The sequence below is a fragment of the Hemitrygon akajei genome, chromosome 31 (genome assembly GCF_048418815.1).
Source record: "Hemitrygon akajei chromosome 31, sHemAka1.3, whole genome shotgun sequence".
NCBI classification, from domain to species: domain Eukaryota; kingdom Metazoa; phylum Chordata; class Chondrichthyes; order Myliobatiformes; family Dasyatidae; genus Hemitrygon; species Hemitrygon akajei.
In genome coordinates, this window is record NC_133154.1 from 21,487,709 (window position 1) to 21,507,038 (window position 19,330).

Here is a 19,330-nt window from a genome sequence, read left to right on the forward strand (position 1 = left end):
GAGTGAATGGGAAGGGGTGGGGTCCCATTGGGAGTGTGGATAGTGGGAATGAATGGGAAGGGGTGGGCTCACATTGGGAGTGTGGACAGTGGAAGTGAATGGGAAGGGGTAGGGTCCATTGGGAGTGTGGATGGTGGGGGTGAATGGGAAGGAAGGTGTGGGGTCCCATAGGGAGTGTGGACAGTGGGAGTGAATTTGAAGTGATGGAATCCCATAGGGAGTGCGAACGGTGGGAGTGAATGGGAAGGGGTGGGGTCCCATTGGGAGTGTGGACAGTGGGAGTGAATGGGAAGGGGTGGGGTCCCATTGGGAGTGTGGATAGTGGGAGTGAATGGGAAGGGGTGGGGTCGCATTGGGAGTGTGGACAGTGGAAGTGAATGGGAAGGGGTAGGGTCCCATTGGGAGTGTGGATGGTGGGGGTGAATGGGAAGGAAAGTGTGGGGTCCCATTGGGAGTGTGGATGGTGGGGGTGAATGGGAAGAGGTGGGGTCATTTGGGAGTGTAGACAGTGGGAGTGAATTTGAAGTGATGGAATCCCATAGGGAGTGCGAACGGTGGGAGAGATTGGGAAGGGGTGGGGTCCCATTGGGAGTGTGGACAGTGGGAGGGATTGGGAAGGGGTGGGGTCCCATTGGGAGTGTGGACAGTGGGAGGGGTTGGGAAGGGGTGGGGTCCCATTGGGAGTGTGGACAGTGGGAGTGAATGGGAAGGGGTGGGGTTCCACTGGGCGTGTGGACAGTGGGAATGAATGGGAAGGGGTGGGATCCCATTGGGAGTGTGGACAGTGGAAGTGAATGGGAAGGGGTAGGGTCCCATTGGGAGTGTGGACAGTGGGAGTGAATAGGAAGGGGTGAGGTCCATTGGGAGTGTGGATGGTGGGGGTGAATGGGAAGGAAGGTGTGGGGTCCCATTGGGAGTGTGGATGGTGGGGGTGAATGGGAAGAGGTGGGGTCATTTGGGAGTGTAGACAGTGGGAGTGAATTTGAAGTGATGGAATCCCATAGGGAGTGCGAACGGTGGGAGGGATTGGGAAGGGGTGGGGTCCCATTGGGAGTGTGGACAGTGGGAGGGATTGGGAAGGAGTCCCAAACTCACCTTGGATGTTATGTACCAATGTGGTTATTGTCCATATTATTGATGGATTGGATTCAATCCACTGGATTATGCAGCTCCTGCTGTTATTTATACACAGACACATAGTTCTTTAATAAGCAGTTATCTCAATAAAATTATTTTACCTTTGTCTTGTGATGGAGTGAGTCAGTGGGACGGATGGTGCCCAGAAACAGCCTATCAGCCTCTCTGCACATCCGGGTTATACACAGCATCTCAGCTTGGGTGTGGGAGGGGTGATCAGTTGGCATCTAAACCCAGAGGGTTTGAGGGGGAGAAGTTTAGAGGAGGGGTGGGGAATATTTTCCCCTAGAGTGGGTGTTGGAACCTGGAACGAACTGACTGAAGGGGGTGGTGGAGCCAGAGTGAATCTCCAAGGTAGAGCGGGGTACGGAACAGGATGGTGTGTGGGTGGGTAAGCAGGGAGCAGCTGGACCGAAGGGCTTGTTTCAGGGCTGCAAGACCCTCGATCTCCACACAGATCTGGGTTAGCTAGATGACTCCTCACAAACAACGCCCTCCACACTACCCCACTAAGGCACGTCGCACCTGAGGGGTGGGGGGACCATGATGTGCAGGCACTGTCCCACCGGGGAATATGCCTCAATGTTCCCTGTCCTCTGCAACCTCAGCTTCCTCCCCGTCACTCCGAACCCCTCATACCTCCCTCTCATCACCTTCTTTCTCCTGCAACTCTCAATCTATCACTTCCCTTCCTTCCCTCTTCCCCTCTCCTTCCTTTCCCTACCTTCCTCCTGCCTCCCACAGCCATCTCCTTCATTCTCCAACCTTTCTCTCCCCATCTCACACATCCCTTCTCACCCTCCCTTTTCTTTCCCCCCAACCAACTCCTCCTCTCTCCTATGTTCCTCAGCCACCTCCCTTGTTCTCCAATCCCTTCCTCCCTTATCTCCCACGTTCCTTCCCATCTTCCCTCCCTCTCCCTCTTCTTTCCCTCCCTCACACGGCGTCAGGCCCTGATGGTGTACCTGGTAGGACAGTGCACTGAAAACTTGCGCCAACCAGCTGGAGGGAGCATTCAGAGACATCTTCAATCTCTCACACCACAGTGGTTTGAGGTCCCCACCTGCTTAAAAAGGGCGACAATCACACCAGAAGAACAAGGTGATCTGCCTCAATGACTATCACCCAGTGGCGTTCACAACCACTGTGATGAAGTGTTTTGAGGGGTTAGAATTAACTCCCGCCTAAGCCAGGAACTGGACCTGCTGCAATTTGCCGATTGCCACGATAGGTCTACAGCAGATGCAATCTGACTGTCTCTCTACTCAGCCTTGGATCATCTGGACTTTAGCAATACCTACATCAGGCTGCTGTTTATTAATTACAGCTCAGCGTTCAACACATTCATCCCCTCAGTAATAATCAGCAAACTCCAAAACCTGGGCCTCTGCAAGTGAATCCTTGACGTCCTCCTCGGGAGATCACAGACAGCGTGGATCAGTAATAACATCTCCCCCCTCACTGACTTTCAACACTCGCCCATCTCAAGGAGGCGCTCTTAGCTGGCTGCACTACTCTCCCCACGCTTGTCACTGTGTGGCCAGGCACAGCTCAAGCGTAAATTTGACACTGTCGTTGGCAGAACCTCAGCCGGCGATAAGGAGTCATAGAGGAATAAGATAGATTGGCTGGTCGAGTAGTGTCGCAGAACAAACGGTGTGTCTGCTAAATCAAGGAATGAAGTCTGAACTTCGTTGGGAATTTAGAACATAGACCATAGAAATCTACAGCTCATTACAGGCCCTTCGGCCCACAATGTTGTGCCGACCATGTAACCTACTCTAGAAACTGCCTAGAATTCCCCTACAGCATAGCCCTCTATTTCTCTAAGCTCCATGTACCTATCTAAGAGTCTCATAAAAGTCCCTATTGCATCTGCCTCTTCCACTGCCACTGGCCATGCATTCCATGCACCTGCCACTCTCTGGGTGAAAAACTTACCCCTGACATCCCCTCTGTACCTACTTCCAAGCACCTTAAAACTATGCCCCCTTGTGTCAGCCATTTTAGCCCTGGGAAAAAGCCTCTGGCTATCCACACGATCAATGCCCTTCATCGTCTTATACACCTCTATCAGGTCACCTCTCATCCTCCGTCGCTCAAAGGAGAAGAGGTCAAGTTCACTCAACCTATTCCCATAAGGCATGCTCCCCAATCCAGGCAACATCCTTGTAAATATCAAGAATCTCAATTTAGAAGACCCATCAGTCCCCATGGAGGGGTCAGGGGGTGGGCAGGTTTAAATTCTGGGCGTCAATATCTCAGAGGATCTATTGGGGGGCCAAAAAATCGATGCCATCGTGAAGAAGGCATGCCAGCAGCTCAACTTTATCAGGAGTTTGAGGAGATCCGGTATGTCACCAAAAACTCCAGCAAATTTCTGTAGAAGCATCTCGGTAGGCTGCATCACAGACTGATAGGGAAAGGGTCAACGCACGGGATCACAAGAGGTTTGTGGGGGCTGTAGTCTGAGCCAGCTCCATCACGGGCACAATCCTTCCCAAGGATCAAGGATACCTTCACAAAGTGATGTCTGAAGAAGGTGGCTTCCATCATTAGGTATGTCCCTCACCATTTGGGGCATTCCCTCTTCAGGGAGGAGGTACAGGAGCCTGAAGACCCACACTCAACAATTCATAAACTGCTTCTTCCCCTCTGCCATCACATTTCTGAACTGCTCATGAACACTGCCTCGTTATTCGTCTTTTGCAGTATTTATTAACTTTTTCTCGATTTTTAACTTTAAATGATTTGTTAGGCAGGTTCTGTACTACTGCCACAAAACAACAAAATTCACAAGTTATGTCAATGGTAAAAAAAAACTGATTTGGATTCTTCCTCTCTCCTTCCTCATCGTTCACTCCCTCCCTCCCTCCCTAGCCTTCCCATCTCACCTCTCACACCCCTCCGTCCTTCAGCCCACATCCCTCCGCCTGGCAACCCTCCTCTCTCCATCCCATCGTGGAGGACCGAGACACTGTTTCCATGGTAACCCTCGAAGCCAAGCGCCGTCTGTTTGCCCCTCAGTGCTGGGGGCCAGCGGCTGACGGAAGGCAGCGCCATGACGTCAGTGGACTGAGCGGACGACGCGTAGACGTCAGGGCCCCGCGGCGGATGGTGACACGGCGCGTTGACGTCAGCGCCCGGCGGAGGGCGGAGGGACAGACGGGCCTCGGACGGCGGGACAGCGGAGTCGGTGGCGGCACCTGCTGAGGGAGGGAGGGGAGGCCCGGGCCTGCGGCCCCGGGGGTCACCCTATGGCGGGCAGGGACTATGACCATCTGTTCAAACTGCTCATCATCGGAGACAGCGGTGAGAGAAGAAGGAGGGGAGGGTTTGGGGAAGGGGGTAATGGTTGGGGGGCGGAGTGGGGATGATTAGGGGAAAGGGAGAGGGTGGGAGGTGGCAAGGGAGAGTGTGGAAGGGGAGAGGGAGGGTGGAGGGAGATGTGAGGAGGGGGGAGTGATGAGAGGGAGATGGAGGTGGGATAGCGAGATTAGAGGGTAGGATAGTGAAATTAGAGAGGGAAGAGGTGAGAGAGGAAGGGAGGGTGCGAGGGAAACTGAAAGTGCTGGAGCAGTGGGAGGGTTTAGAGAGGTGTAGACTGATGGATCATCTTGGGTAAAGAGGGAGGAGAGTGCGAGACGAGGAAGTGTGAGGGAATCATCCTCGATCACACCGGGTCTGGCAAACAGGACTCACAACCGACTGAATGGTAGGAGGCAGGATGGGAAGGGTGTTTCTCGGAATGGAGGCCAGTGCTTGGCGGTGTTTTCCAAAGCTCGATGCTGGGCACTTCCTCTGTCATGTATACCTGTACAAGGCATGCTTAGCAATTTAAACACAACGTTAAAACTGGTGCTGCTTTAGTGAGGAATGTTATGAGGATTTACAGGGAATCCAAATCAGCTGGGGAAGTGGACGGAGGAATGGCAAATTCAGCTTCATTCAATGAAGTTTGAGGTGTTACACGTTGGAAGAGCCGACCAGGGCAGGACTTTCATAGTGAATGCCAGGGCCCTGGGGATTGTTGCAGAAGAGAGGGACCCAGGCATCACAGGTAGACACAGGGTGGTGAATAAGGAGCCCTGTGGTCTTTGTCAGTCCAGCCACTGAGTACAGGAGTTTGGGGTCATAGGACAGTTGTAAAAGGTGTTGGAATATTGTGTTCAGTTTTGGTCGCATACTGTAAAAAAGATGTTCCTAAAATGGAAAGAGTGCACAGGGGACTTATGTGGACAAGTCTCACAGGAGGGGAAAAGGCCCTTTGGCCCATGGGCTGACTATTTCCCAGTGAGTTTGTCCCATTTTTAGACTGTTTCCCAGTGAGTGAATGCATATACTGTGAGACTATGTTAGTCTCGTCTGCGGACGGTGTTTCCCATTGAATTAGTCTAGTCTGCTGGCATGTTTTCGCAGTGAGTTAGTCTCATCTCCTGACTGTTTCCCAGTGAATTAGTTTTATCTGTGAGGTGGACAACAGAAGAGATTCAAAGATGTCTTAAAAGCCAACATGAAGAAATGTAACATCGACATCAACAATTGGGAAACCAATGCCAAGGACAGGAAACTCTGGCATCCATCATCCGAGAAGGAACAGCAACTTTCTAAGCCAACAGATGTGCAGAATTAGAAGAAAAGAGAAGAAAATGGAAAGAGAGGCAGCAACAACCAAAGCCCGATCTGCAGTCTGGAACCACCTGTGCTGAATGTGGAAGAACTTTCAAAGCCAAGATTGGACTCGAAGGCCACTTGAGAGCCCATAAATAGATCAACAGAGCGAAGACCATCATCCTCGACCTGAAGGGATAGCCACAACGACGACGGAGTTTCATCTGCAGTGAGTTCATCCCATCTGCTGACTGTGTTTCACAGTGAGTTCGTCTGATCTGCTGACTGTTTCCCAGTGAGTCTATCCCATCGGCTCAGTGTGTTTCCCAGTGAGTTCATCCCATCTCCTGTTTCCCAGTGAATTTGTCACATTGCTAACAGTGTTTCCCACTGAGTTAGTCCCGTCTGCTGACTCTGTTTCCCAATGAATTAGTTTCATCTGCACACATTTCTCCAGTGAGTTTGTCCCATCTACTGAATGTTTCCCAGTGAGTTCATCCCATCTCCACACTGTTTCCTAGTGATTTGGTCCCATCTGTGTTTCCCAGTGAGTCAGTTTCAACTGCTGGTTTCCCAGTGAGTTCGTCCTGCGTGCTGCCAGTGAGTTAGTGTCATTTTCAGACTGTTTCCAGTGGGTTTGTCCAATCTGAAGACTCTTTCCCAGTTAATTAGTCTCATATGCTGACTGTTTCCCTGAGAGTTAATCCCATCTGCTGTCCGTTTCCCAGTGAGTACATCCCATTGCTGACTGTGCTTCGCAGTGAGTTCGTCTGATTTGCTGACTGTATTTCGCGGTGAATCTGTCCCATCTGCTGACTGTATTAGTGAGTTAGAAACACAGTCAGCAGATCAGACGAACTCACTGTGAAACAGTAAACAAACGTGACTAAATCACTGGGGATCTGTCTGCAGACAGGAAGAGCTCACTGAAAAATGGCAGCAGACGGGATGAACTCACTGGGAAACACATTGAGCCGATGGGACAGACTCACCAGGAAATTCAGTCACCGATGAGACTGACTCACTGGATAACAGAGTCTGGTAAAGGAACTAGCTCACTGGGAAACACACAGCAGGTGGGACTGATTCACTGGGAAACTCAGTCAGATCAGACTGGCACTGCGAAATCAGTGACTGTACAGTGAGTTAGTTCCTTCTCCAGACTCTGTTTACCAGTGAGTCAGTCTTGTCTGTGACTGAGTTTCCTACTGAGTCTGTCCCATCGGCTCAGTGTGTTAGTCCCTCTGCAGACAGTTTCCCAGCGAGTTAGTCCCGTCTGCTCACAGCTTCCCAGTGAGTTCTTCCGATCTACTGACTGTATTTCACAGTGCTAGTTGCATATGACTGTGTTTCCCAGTGAGTTTGTCCCATCTGACTGTGTTTCCCAGTGAGTCAGTCCTATTGGCTGACTCTGTTTCCCATTGAATTGGTCCCATTTGCTGAATGTGTTTCCCAGTGAGTTCGTCCCTTCTGCCGACTGTGTTTCCAAATGAGCTTAGTCCCATCTTCTGACTGTTTTCCAGTGAGTTAGTCTCATCTGCTGACTGTTTCCCAGTAGGTTAGTCCCATTGCTGACTGTTTCCCGTAGGTTAGTCCCATTGCTGACTGTTTCCCAGTAGGTTAGTCCCATTGCTGACTGTTTCCCAGTAGGTTAGTCCCATTGCTGACTGTTTCCCAGTAGGTTAGTCCCATTGCTGACTGTTTCCCAGTAGGTTAGTCCCATTGCTGACTGTTTCCCAGTAGGTTAGTCCCATTGCTGACTGTTTCCCAGTAGGTTAGTCCCATTGCTGACTGTTTCCCAGTAGGTTAGTCCCATTGCTGACTGTTTCCTTGGAATTTCTCACCTCTGCTCTTCTGCATTGTGTTTCGAAACTGCTTCTCGGGAAAGTGATTGTACCTTCACCCTGTCTCTGCCCCTCGTGATCTTGTATCAGGTCATTTCCCAATCTCCTGCATTCCAGGTGGAGTCTCTGCAATCTCTCCCTACAAATCAGCCCCCCCCCCCCGCACCCCCAAATCCAGTCAACGTCCTTGAAAATCTTTTCAGCATGCTTTCTGTTCAGTAACATCTTTCCTGCAACAGGGTGCCAAAACTGAAAACAGTGCTCCAAATGGGGCTCCTTCAGGACCTTGTACAACAAAGGCAAAGATCAGTTTTATCTACATCGAAACATCATTTGCGTCAATGACCAACACAGTCCGAGGGTATGCCAGGGTAGTTAGCAAGGGACGCCATGCTTTTGACACCGAAATAGCATGCCCACAACTTCCTAACCGTACCCAGTTTCTCTTTGGAATGTGGAAGGGAACTGGAGCACCCGGAGGAAGCCCACAGGGAGAACGTACAAACTCCTGACACAGTGGCGGAATTGAACCCCGGTTATTGGTGCTGTAATGCCATTCTGCTACCCAAAACACCACTGTGACGTAAATTTTTGGTGCCCTGGCTGGTGAAGACCATCTTGTTCACCTGACATCAATATTTCTGAATGATCCATGAACTATTCCTCTTTTGCCCAATTTAGTTATTTCTTTTTACAGTGATTTGTTCTGCCTGCACTGTACTGCTTCAGCCCATCACCCCTACTGGGTCAGCAGTTCACCAGAGACCACTTTCCTGGGCCAATAAGAAGGTTGATTGGCCCTGTGGCTTCCGGTTTGACCACACCGTCCTTTCTATCCCGGCAATGAGGTCTGTGGTGCTTCTGTGTCTGTAGCTCTGGCTTTCTACGGGGTGGGGTTACCAGCCCTGAGCCCAGCCCTCCTCCTTTCGCAGTTGGGCTTGAGACTGTCCAGGGTCAAACTCCTGCTGTGTACGGATGCTGGGAGTAAATGGGAAGGGGGTGAGGTCCCATTGGGAGTGCGGACAGTGGGGGTGAATGGGACCCAATTTTAATTCCACTTCCCATTCCCATTCAGACATGTCAGTCCATGGCCTCCTCTACTCCTCAATGAGGCCACCCTCAGGTTTGAGGAACAACACCGTATGACTAGCCTGCAACCTGATGGCTTGAACATTGATCTCTTGAACTTCGATAATGCCCCCCGCACCTTTTCACCATTACCCGTTCCCATTTCCTCTCTCACCTTATCTCACCTCCCTCTGGTGCTCCTCCCCCTTTTCTTTCTTCCATGTCCTTCTGTCCTCTCCTACCAGATCCCTCCTTCTCCAGTCGACTTCCCAGCTCTTTATTTCACCCCTCCTCCCTCCGAGTTTCACCTATCACCTTGTGGTTTTTCCGCCCTTCCTCCTTTTTCACTCTGACTCCTCCAGTCCTGATGAAGGGTCTCGGCCTGAAACGTCCACTGTGATCTTTATCCTCAGGTGCTGCCCGGCCTGCTCAGTTCCTCCAGCATTTTGTGTGCGTTGCTCGGATTTTCAGCACCTGCAGATTTTCTTTTGTTTGGGAGGGGGTGGGGTTCATTGGAAGTGAACAGGATTGGTGACTCTCCAATTGGATTTGTACCTCGTGTGTGTTCAGGTGTTGGTGAATTGTGCGTCAGACTCTGCGGGCAGGCACGGACTGTGCCTAGGCAATTGGTGGGTAAACGGGAAGTTTCTATGAGAAGGGAGGGTGGGAAATCAGGAAGAGCTGACAGCTCTGAGTTGTATCAGACACTGAGGCTGGTTGGGGGGGTGGGGGGGGGGGGGGGAGTACCCTTGTAAATCCCCAATCAACTCCAAACTGTCATTGCTGGCTTCTGTCTTTCCTCCCTCCCGTTGTACATAGACAGAACAATCCACAGCACCCAATGCGCCCCACTGTGCCAGAGTGCGTAAACGTGAGCACCCAGTTCACAGGGAGAACGTGAGCACCCAGTTCACAGGGAGAACGTGAGCACCCAGTTCACAGGGAGAACGTGAGCACCCAGTTCACAGGGAGAACGTGAGCACCCAGTTCACAGGGAGAACGTGCACACACACACACCTCAGAAACAGCACGTAAACACACACACACACACAGAGCTCAGAAACAGCACGTAAACACACACACACACAGAGCTCAGAAACAGCACGTAAACACACACACACACACAGAGCTCAGAAACAGCACGTAAACACACACACACACACACAGAGCTCAGAAACAGCACGTAAACACACACACACACAGAGCTCAGAAACAGCACGTAAACACACACACACACACAGAGCTCAGAAACAGCACGTAAACACACACACAGCTCAGAAACAGCACGTAAACACACACACACACACACCTCAGAAACAGCACGTAAACACACACACACACACAGAGCTCAGAAACAGCACGTAAACACACACACACACACAGAGCTCAGAAACAGCACGTAAACACACACACACACACAGAGCTCAGAAACAGCACGTAAACACACACACAGCTCAGAAACAGCACGTAAACACACACACACACACAGAGCTCAGAAACAGCACGTAAACACACACACACACACAGAGCTCAGAAACAGCACGTAAACACACACACACACAGAGCTCAGAAACAGCACGTAAACACACACACACACACAGAGCTCAGAAACAGCACGTAAACACACACACAGCTCAGAAACAGCACGTAAACACACACACACACACAGAGCTCAGAAACAGCACGTAAACACACACACAGCTCAGAAACAGCACGTAAACACACACCCACACACCTCAGAAACAGCACGTAAACACACACACACACACCTCAGAAACAGCACGTAAACACACACACACACACAGAGCTCAGAAACAGCACGTAAACACACACACACACACAGAGCTCAGAAACAGCACGTAAACACACACACAGCTCAGAAACAGCACGTAAACACACACCCACACACCTCAGAAACAGCACGTAAACACACACACACACACAGCTCAGAAACAGCACGTAAACACACACACACACACAGAGCTCAGAAACAGCACGTAAACACACACACACACAGAGCTCAGAAACAGCACGTAAACACACACACACACACACAGAGCTCAGAAACAGCACGTAAACACACACACACACACACAGAGCTCAGAAACAGCACGTAAACACACACACACACACAGAGCTCAGAAACAGCACGTAAACACACACACACACAGAGCTCAGAAACAGCACGTAAACACACACACACACACCTCAGAAACAGCACGTAAACACACACACACACACAGAGCTCAGAAACAGCACGTAAACACACACACAGCTCAGAAACAGCACGTAAACACACACACACACACACCTCAGAAACAGCACGTAAACACACACACACACACAGAGCTCAGAAACAGCACGTAAACACACACACACACACAGAGCTCAGAAACAGCACGTAAACACACACACACACACCTCAGAAACAGCACGTAAACACACACACACACACAGAGCTCAGAAACAGCACGTAAACACACACACAGCTCAGAAACAGCACGTAAACACACACACACACACAGCTCAGAAACAGCACGTAAACACACACACACACACAGCTCAGAAACAGCACGTAAACACACACACAGCTCAGAAACAGCACGTAAACACACACACACACACAGCTCAGAAACAGCACGTAAACACACACACACACACAGCTCAGAAACAGCACGTAAACACACACACACACAGAGCTCAGAAACAGCACGTAAACACACACACACACACAGCTCAGAAACAGCACGTAAACACACACACACACACAGCTCAGAAACAGCACGTAAACACACACACACACACAGCTCAGAAACAGCACGTAAACACACACACACACACAGAGCTCAGAAACAGCACGTAAACACACACACACACACAGCTCAGAAACAGCACGTAAACACACACACACACACACACACACACAGAGCTCAGAAACAGCACGTAAACACACACACACACACACACACAGAGCTCAGAAACAGCACGTAAACACACACATTCACACACACACACACACAGAGCCTCCGCACCGTCCCATCACAGATTACTGGAGTTGGGCACAGAATGAAGCTCCTTCTGCACTGTCCCATCACACACTCCTGGGGTCACAGGCTGAAACTCGTCCATATCGTCCCGTGACACACTCTCAGGGTCAGATACAGTGTGAAGCTCGTTCACACTGCCGGGTATCGTGTGACAGAAATCCATTTACTTTGTTGTCTTTCTCAACAGGAGTGGGAAAGAGCAGTCTGCTGCTTCGCTTTGCTGACAACACTTTCTCAGGTAGGACGGCCTGGGGAAATTGCCCCATGGGGGGGGGAAGGGGGCAGTGAGACCGAAGTCTGGTCCCAGAGAGGGAGAGACCAGTGTGTCCAACGCCCAGTCCCAGAGAGGGAAAGACCAGTGTGTCCAACGCCCAGTCCCTAAGGAGGGAGAGGACAGTGTCCTGATGCCCAGTCCCAGAGAGGGAGAAACCAGTGTGTCCGATGCCCAGTCCCTAAGGAGGGAGAGGACAGTGTCCTAATGCCCACTCCCAGAGAGGGAGAGACCAGTGTGTCCAACGCCCAGTCCCAGAGAGGGAGAGACCAGTGTGTCCAACGCCCAGTCCCTAAGGAGGGAGAGGACAGTGTCCTGATGCCCACTTCCAGAGAGGGAGAGACCAGTGTGTCCAACGCCCAGTCCCTAAGGAGGGAGAGGACAGTGTCCTGATGCCCACTCCCAGAATAAGGGAAGAGAATGGTGGTCCAATACCAGGTCCTGGAGGGGCGAGGAGGGTAGGAGGAGAGGACAGTGTGTCTGGTCCCAGAGGAGGGTGTGAAGTGGGGGCACTGTGTCTTGTTCGCCAATAACTCCATCCCTGTCTGAACCCTCTCCTCACCAGGCAGCTACATCACTACAATCGGAGTGGATTTCAAGATCCGGACGGTGGACGTGAACGGGGAGAAGGTGAAGCTGCAGATCTGGGACACAGCCGGCCAGGAGCGGTTCCGGACAATCACTTCCACGTAAGTTCCACCCCCCCCCCCCCCCCCCCCCCAGCCTCTCTCCTCAAATCTGAGGCTCTGCGATAACAGTCATGAGGGGACTTCAGATCCAACTCGGTTGTCTGCAGGGGGGTGGTGTGGAGGAACCTCGATGAGCAGGGAGAGCTCGAGCTCCATTGTACTGAGCCACAGAGTCACAAAGCAGGGAGACAGGCCCATGCCAACTAAGGTTCTCTCCTAAGCTAGACCCATTGCCCATGTTTGGCCATTATCTCTCTAAACCTTTCTATCTTTACCAATCTAATAGAATCCATTATTCTATCTTTTATTTGGGATAATAAAAGACCAAGAATTGGTAAATGTCATTTGCAAAAGTTGAAAAAGGTCAGAGGTGTCTCTTTGCCTAATCTAAGAATGTATTATTGGGCTGTTAATTTGCAGTATATGTCCTTTTGGTTATATTGGGGTGATAGGAATGATCGGCCAATTTGGGTAGACTTGGAACTGAGAGCTGTGAAACAGTTTTATTTAATTTCATTATTAGGAGTTGCTCTACCTATACAATTAGTTAAAGTTGCTAATTTAAACCTGTGTCCTGTGGTTAAACCTTTCATATCCATGTATCTGTCCAAGGTTTTTTTTTCCAGTGTTGATAATGTACCTGTCTGGCAACTCTGGGTGAAAAGGTTGCCTCTCAAGTTCCTTCTAAATCACATCACACACTTCTGGGTCAGACAGAATGAAGCTCCCTCCACACCGTCCCGTCTTGTGTTTCCAGAACCAGATGGAGATATTGAGTGTGGGTTTCAACGAGGAGAGGCATGTCCCAGACGGTGAGGGGGAAGGCATCATCCCAGAAGGTGATGTTGCCTTGAGGCACTGCCTTTTGCAAATGTCCTTTGGGAAGGGTTGTGCCAGTGATGTGTCTACAATCCTCCGCAGCCTCCGTAACAGACGGTGAAACGACGAGACAGAATGCTCTTCAGCTTACCTCTGTAGAAATTTGCTACAGTCGTACCAAATCTCCTCAAACTCCTAACGAAGTAGGGTCTTCACGATTGCATCAAAGTGTTGGGATAGATCCTTTGAGATGTTGATGCCCAGGGACTTGAAGCTGCTCACCCTTTGGAAGATCATGGGCCAAACACGGGAAAATGGGACAAGCTTAGATGGGAACCTTGGCCATTTGAGCTGACTGGTGGCAGAGGAATTCACCAGGATGTTACTCGGCTTTCAAGCACCTTCGATCTTGGCAGGAATTGGAGTGGCTGAGACTGTTTTCCCCAGAGCGGAAAGGGGCAGAGGGGAAAGCCAACAGGAGCAGACAAGATACGAGAGACTGGGTGGAGAGGTCTTGGCCTGAAATGCTGACTACACACTTCCTCCATAGATGCTGCCTGACCTGCTGAGTCCCTCCAGTGCTTTGTGTGTTGGTCTGATGGGTTGTAGACAGGATGGGTGGTCCTTCCCCCCCCCCCCACTCCCCCAAGATAGAGAAGTCTGAAACTAGAAGGCAGAGGCTGATTAAGAGAGATAGAAGAAAGGTTGGGAAGGGTCACACAAAGACCAGAGATGTTTGGAACTCGGCGGAATAAGAGATGATCACTACTTGTGAGACATTTAGATACTTAACCCTTACATACTGTTCATATTCTGTACCTTCACTGTATGGTCCGGGTTAATTTTGACTCGGCCCAAGAATCCCCTCATAACAAGTGTCTATACCAAATTTTGAACCACAGATATATTTAGAATGTATAAATAGCCTATCTGACATTAATAAATGGGTGATTAATCCTTAATTAATGTTTCAGAGATCTAAAATCCATTTCAATAGATACGGGTCAAATTTGACCCGGAGCAGCCTCAATGTACAAAAATTTGTAGCACCAGTACAAAAGTGTAAAATTTTTAAGTATTTTAATTTTTGCGCATTTTGGGTCACTAGGAAAAGTAATCAAATTTCGGCTTAAAAAAATGGCATTTAGGGTGTTTTTCCTGCTGTCAAATGTCAAAACAGGTCAAATTTGACCCGAACAATATGTAAGGGTTAAATTGGTCAGGCAGAGAATTATACAGACTGGTGGAAAAGTGAGATTGGTGTAGGTGGGGTAAAATGGGTCACCACAGGCAGGTTGGGCTGAAGAGCCTTCCCAGTGCCATGATGCTCCATAGGGTCTGGTAACTGCACCATTCCCTCCTCCAAAACCCCTCCCAAGGCATTAATACCCCTTGAATAAGGAGAGTAGGACTGCACTCCTGTTCCCCAGGTGTGCTCTCACCAGAGCTCTGTAAAGCTGAGACGTGACTTCCCAGCCTTAGGATTCAGTCCCCCTCCCAATCTTGTAATGTTTCCCCCAGTCTTTCCTAGTTACTTGCACTTCCTGCCTACTAGACTGTCAAAACCTCTCATATCTTGGATGTCTCACTTTGTACCTTGATGACTTGCTCTCCCAGTTTACTAGATGGCAGAAACCCCTCAGGATCTCTGATGTCTCACTGCAGTTTCCTGGTTATTTGCTGTTCCCCACTTACCATGCCGTCACCCCACACCCCATTGTCGATCTCTCACTCCAGCTTCCTGATGGCTTGCTCTCCCAGTGTACTGCCTTCAGATGTAAGTGGGAAGAGTTCAGTCCCATCCCACCTACATCTGCAACATTTCACCATGCTCTCGATCTCTTCAACAGCTTTCAGTTCCCTGGCCCTGACTCCCTCATTTTCACCACAGATGTCCAGTCCCTGTACAATTCTCTCCCCAATCAAAAGGCCTGAAAGGCCCTCTGATTCCTTCTCGACAATAGACCCAACCAGCTCCCTTCCACCATCTGGCAGATCTGTTCCTCACCCTCAACAATTTCTCCTTTGACTCCTCCAGATTCAAGGGGTAGCCATGGGCACCTGTGTGGGCCCCAGCTGCGCCTGCCTTTTCGTTGGCCACGTAGAACAGCCCATGCTCCAAGCTTTTCCCAGTCGTACTCTCCAACTCTTCCTCTGCCACATTGACCATTGATTTATGCTGCTTCATGCACCCACGCAGAGCTCGTTAATTTCATCAACTTTACCTCTAACTTCCGCCATGCCCTTAAATTCATGGTCCATTTCTGATACCCCCTCCTCTTTCTCGATTTCCCTGTCTCCATCTCTAGAAACAAACTGTCTACCAACATCTATAAACCTACCGATTCCCAAGACTATCTTGACTATACCTTTTCCCACCCTGTCTCCTGTAAAAATGCTTTTTCCTTCTCCCAGTTTATCTCTCAGCCGCATCTGTTCCCAGGATGTAGTTTTCCTTTCCAAGACATCGGAGATGTCCGTTTTTTCTTCAAAGAACAGGATTTCCCTTCCTCCACCATTGATGCATTCCCTCCATTTCCTGGACATTTGCACTCACCCATCTTCCCACCACCTTAACATGGATAGAATTTCTCTTGTCCTTACCTACCACCCCATGAGCCTCCGCATCCAACACATCATTCTCCACAACTCCCACCGCCTTCAATGGGATCCTATCACCAAACACATCTTTACCTCCTCCTCACTCCATGCTTTTCACAGAAAATCTAAGGTGCTGTGATTTCTTTCTGTTCATCCCTCCCCACTAATCTCCCTTCTGGCACATACCCCTGCAAGCAACCAAAAAGCTACAGCTACCTATTTACTTCCTCCCCTTACCTCTATTCAGAGCCCCAAACAATTCTTCCAGGTGAGGCACCTGCAAATCAGTTGGGATTGCATCCGGTGCTCCTCTACGTTGGTGAAACCCGATGTAAGATGGCAGACCTCTTTGTCGAGCAAATCCGCTTCATCTGCCAAAAGTGGAATTTCCTGGTGACCAACCATTTTAATTCCTATCCCCATTCCCGTTCCAACTTCCAACTTCCTTCTTCTCCAACCCTTTCCCACTCACCTGACTTCACCTATCATCTTCTAGCTAGTCTTCTCCATGCCCTCCCTGCACCTTTTAATTCTGGTGTCTTATCCCTTTGTTTCCAGTCCTGAAGAAGGGCTTCAGCCCGAAACGTAGACTCTTTATACACATCCATCGATGCTACATGACCTGCTGAGTTCCTCCAGCATTTTGCGTATGCTACTATCTAGTGATCTTAGATCAGTTATCTCCCCGTTTCCTAGACTGTCGAAACCCCTCACGATTGTTAACGTTTCTCTCAAGCAGGGTTCCCAACCTGGGTCCTTGGACCCCTTGGTTAATGTTTGGGGTCCAAGGCATTAAAAAAGATTGGGAGCCCTGTTTGAGCTTCTGTGATCACCTGCTCTCCTACTTATTAGACTGTCAACGCAACTTGTGATATTAGATCTTTATCCCAAGCTTTCCTGGTTAATTGTGTTCCCACTTACTAGACTCAAAGTTGCTCGGGATCTGAAATGTTCCTGTCCAGGTTGGCTCCACGTCCCAGCTCAAAGCCCCTGGACTGAAAAGAGGTGGAGTGCATGATCGAACGTGTGGGAATGATCTCCTGGCATGAGCGAGGGAGAGTGGGATGGAATAATGGCGGGGGCGGGGGCAGGGGGTGAAGAGGCAGGTGAGGGTTGGTGGGGTTTGTGTGACGACGTGTCTGACAGGCTGCTGACTACTCCCCACCCCACAAACACCACTCTTTCAGGTATTACCGCAACACCCATGGGGTGATCATAGTTTACGATGTCACCAACCCCGAGTCCTTCGTCAACGTCAAGAGGTGGCTCCACGAGATCAGTCAGAACTGCGATACCGTCTCCAAGATCCTAGGTAAGGGAATTCTGTGGGCTTACAGAGGTGGGGGAAAGGGGGTTGGTTCTCTGGAGCTCCTCTCCCTCACCCCCCATCTTGTACCTCTCCCACCTTAATCCCTTGTGCCTCCCTCTCCAACGCTCTTCTTCTTCCCCCCCCCCCCCCCCCCCCACACCGCATTCCCTCCCACCCTCCCCACCGCGCTGGGCTCCTCCATTCTCTGACTCTCTCTCTCTCTCCCCCTCGGACCCTCAGTGGGGAACAAGAACGAGGACCCCTCAGCACGGCAGGTGGAATATGCTGACGCGAAGCGTTTCTGCGACCAGGTGGGGATCCGTCTCTTCGAGACCAGCGCCAAGGAGAACACCAACGTGGAGGAGGTGTGTGGGACGGGGGGGCTGGAGGGGACAGTTTGGGAGGGGGGAAGTGAAGGTTCACATCATACATTTTCTCAGGACCCTCTCACTCCCCCCCCGGGATTCTTTCACCACTCCATCCCTCTCTCCCCCACTTCCCCTTCCTCTCTCCCTCCCCACCTTCCTCTCTCCCTCCTTTCCCCCCCTTCCTCCCCTACCCAGGACCCTTTCTTCCCCTATTGGGTTCTCCCCCTCCCCAAACAGATCCTTTCTTCTCCTTCTACATTCTCTCCCAATGTCTCCCCCCTCTCCCCTACATGTCCCCCACCCCCCTTTCTCCCTGAGACCCTCTCCCCTTTCCTCCGAGACCCCCTCTGTGACTCTTGTCTCACCCTCCAAAGTCCTCGTGATGCCTCTCCCATGGGTAGTGACCCACAGCCGGTTAGTCCAGCAGGGTGGGTTTTACTGAGCTTGAGATGGTTGGCATTGGAGGATGGATCGTGTTTTGGGGTGGGGGGAGAGGGGGGCATTTATTGAGGGAGGGAATGGTGATAGGCTACGAGGGGGGGGGGGTCACAGTTACCATGGGAAAATTAAGCTATTCTCTCCTCCCTGCTCTAACCACACATCCTCTCCCCCCCCCCCCCCCCCCAGATGTTTAATGCGGTCACCTTCATGGTGCTAAAGTGCAAGAAGGACAACCTGGCGCGCCTGCAGCAGCAGAACGAGGTGGTGAAGATCAACAAACCCAAGAAGAAGCCTGCTGTCAAGAAATGCTGCTGATCCAAGTGTCCGGGGGTGGGTGGGGAGTGGCATGGGGTTGAGGTGGCAGCGGGTGGACCCAGGGGAGCCTGACCCCGGCCCTCTGCAGCTCACCCAACAGGCAGGGGGAGCGTCCAGGCCTGCCCACCTCCACCAGGTCCTAATGCTCGTACTGATGCGTGTGTGCATTTGCACTGGATCCTTTCCTGGGTCCTATCAATCAGTGACTGGATCCTCAGATCTCTAGCTCAGTGATGTAATTACTAGACCTCCCCAAATCCCATTGGCTAGTTCTGTAATTACTGCTGTATTCCCAGGTGGGTTCTCTACTTAAAGTACTGTAATTACTGGATTTTCCTGGATCCTATTGGCTAGTCCTGTAATTACTGGATCCCTTCATTCCTATTGATCTGTATTAACTGGATCCCACAGGTTACATTGGCCAGTGATGTGTGGATCTATTGAGATTTTATTGGATGATTGTGTGTTTAGCGATTTCTCTGGATCCTGTTGGTCTGCGATGTGTTAAGTGGATTCTCTGGGGGTTTGCTTTTGGACGTTCTGCCACAGCGTTGAGCTTACTGGGATCCCCATGATTCAAATGTCCACAGCGTAGGGTCCAGATGCTTTCAGTATTTTCCCAGTATGGGCACTAGGACCCAAATGAGCACGTTCAGCAGGTTTCCCGGGGTCCTGTTAGATGTCTGCAGCATTGTGCTGGGTGGCTTCCTCAGGGTCCAACATTCCTAAGGTCTAAATTCTTGCAGTATTTTCTTCTGTGCCCACATGGGTGTATTCAGTGGGCTCCCCAAACGAGTGAAATATTTTGCT

At 50.6% G+C, this 19,330-nt stretch overlaps 1 protein-coding gene across 1 annotated transcript; it reads left to right on the top strand.

Annotated features, from left to right (window-relative positions):
- Positions 1–4,279: 4,279 nt before the first annotated feature.
- On the top strand, positions 4,280–18,851 carry LOC140719103 (ras-related protein Rab-35-like). The gene is made up of 6 exons (XM_073033482.1): positions 4,280–4,449; positions 11,895–11,945; positions 12,544–12,667; positions 17,275–17,399; positions 17,637–17,761; positions 18,392–18,851. Exons 1-6 carry the CDS (start codon positions 4,395–4,397, stop codon positions 18,518–18,520), a joined length of 609 nt encoding a protein of 202 aa, XP_072889583.1. The 5' UTR covers positions 4,280–4,394; the 3' UTR covers positions 18,521–18,851.
- Positions 18,852–19,330: the final 479 nt, after the last annotated feature.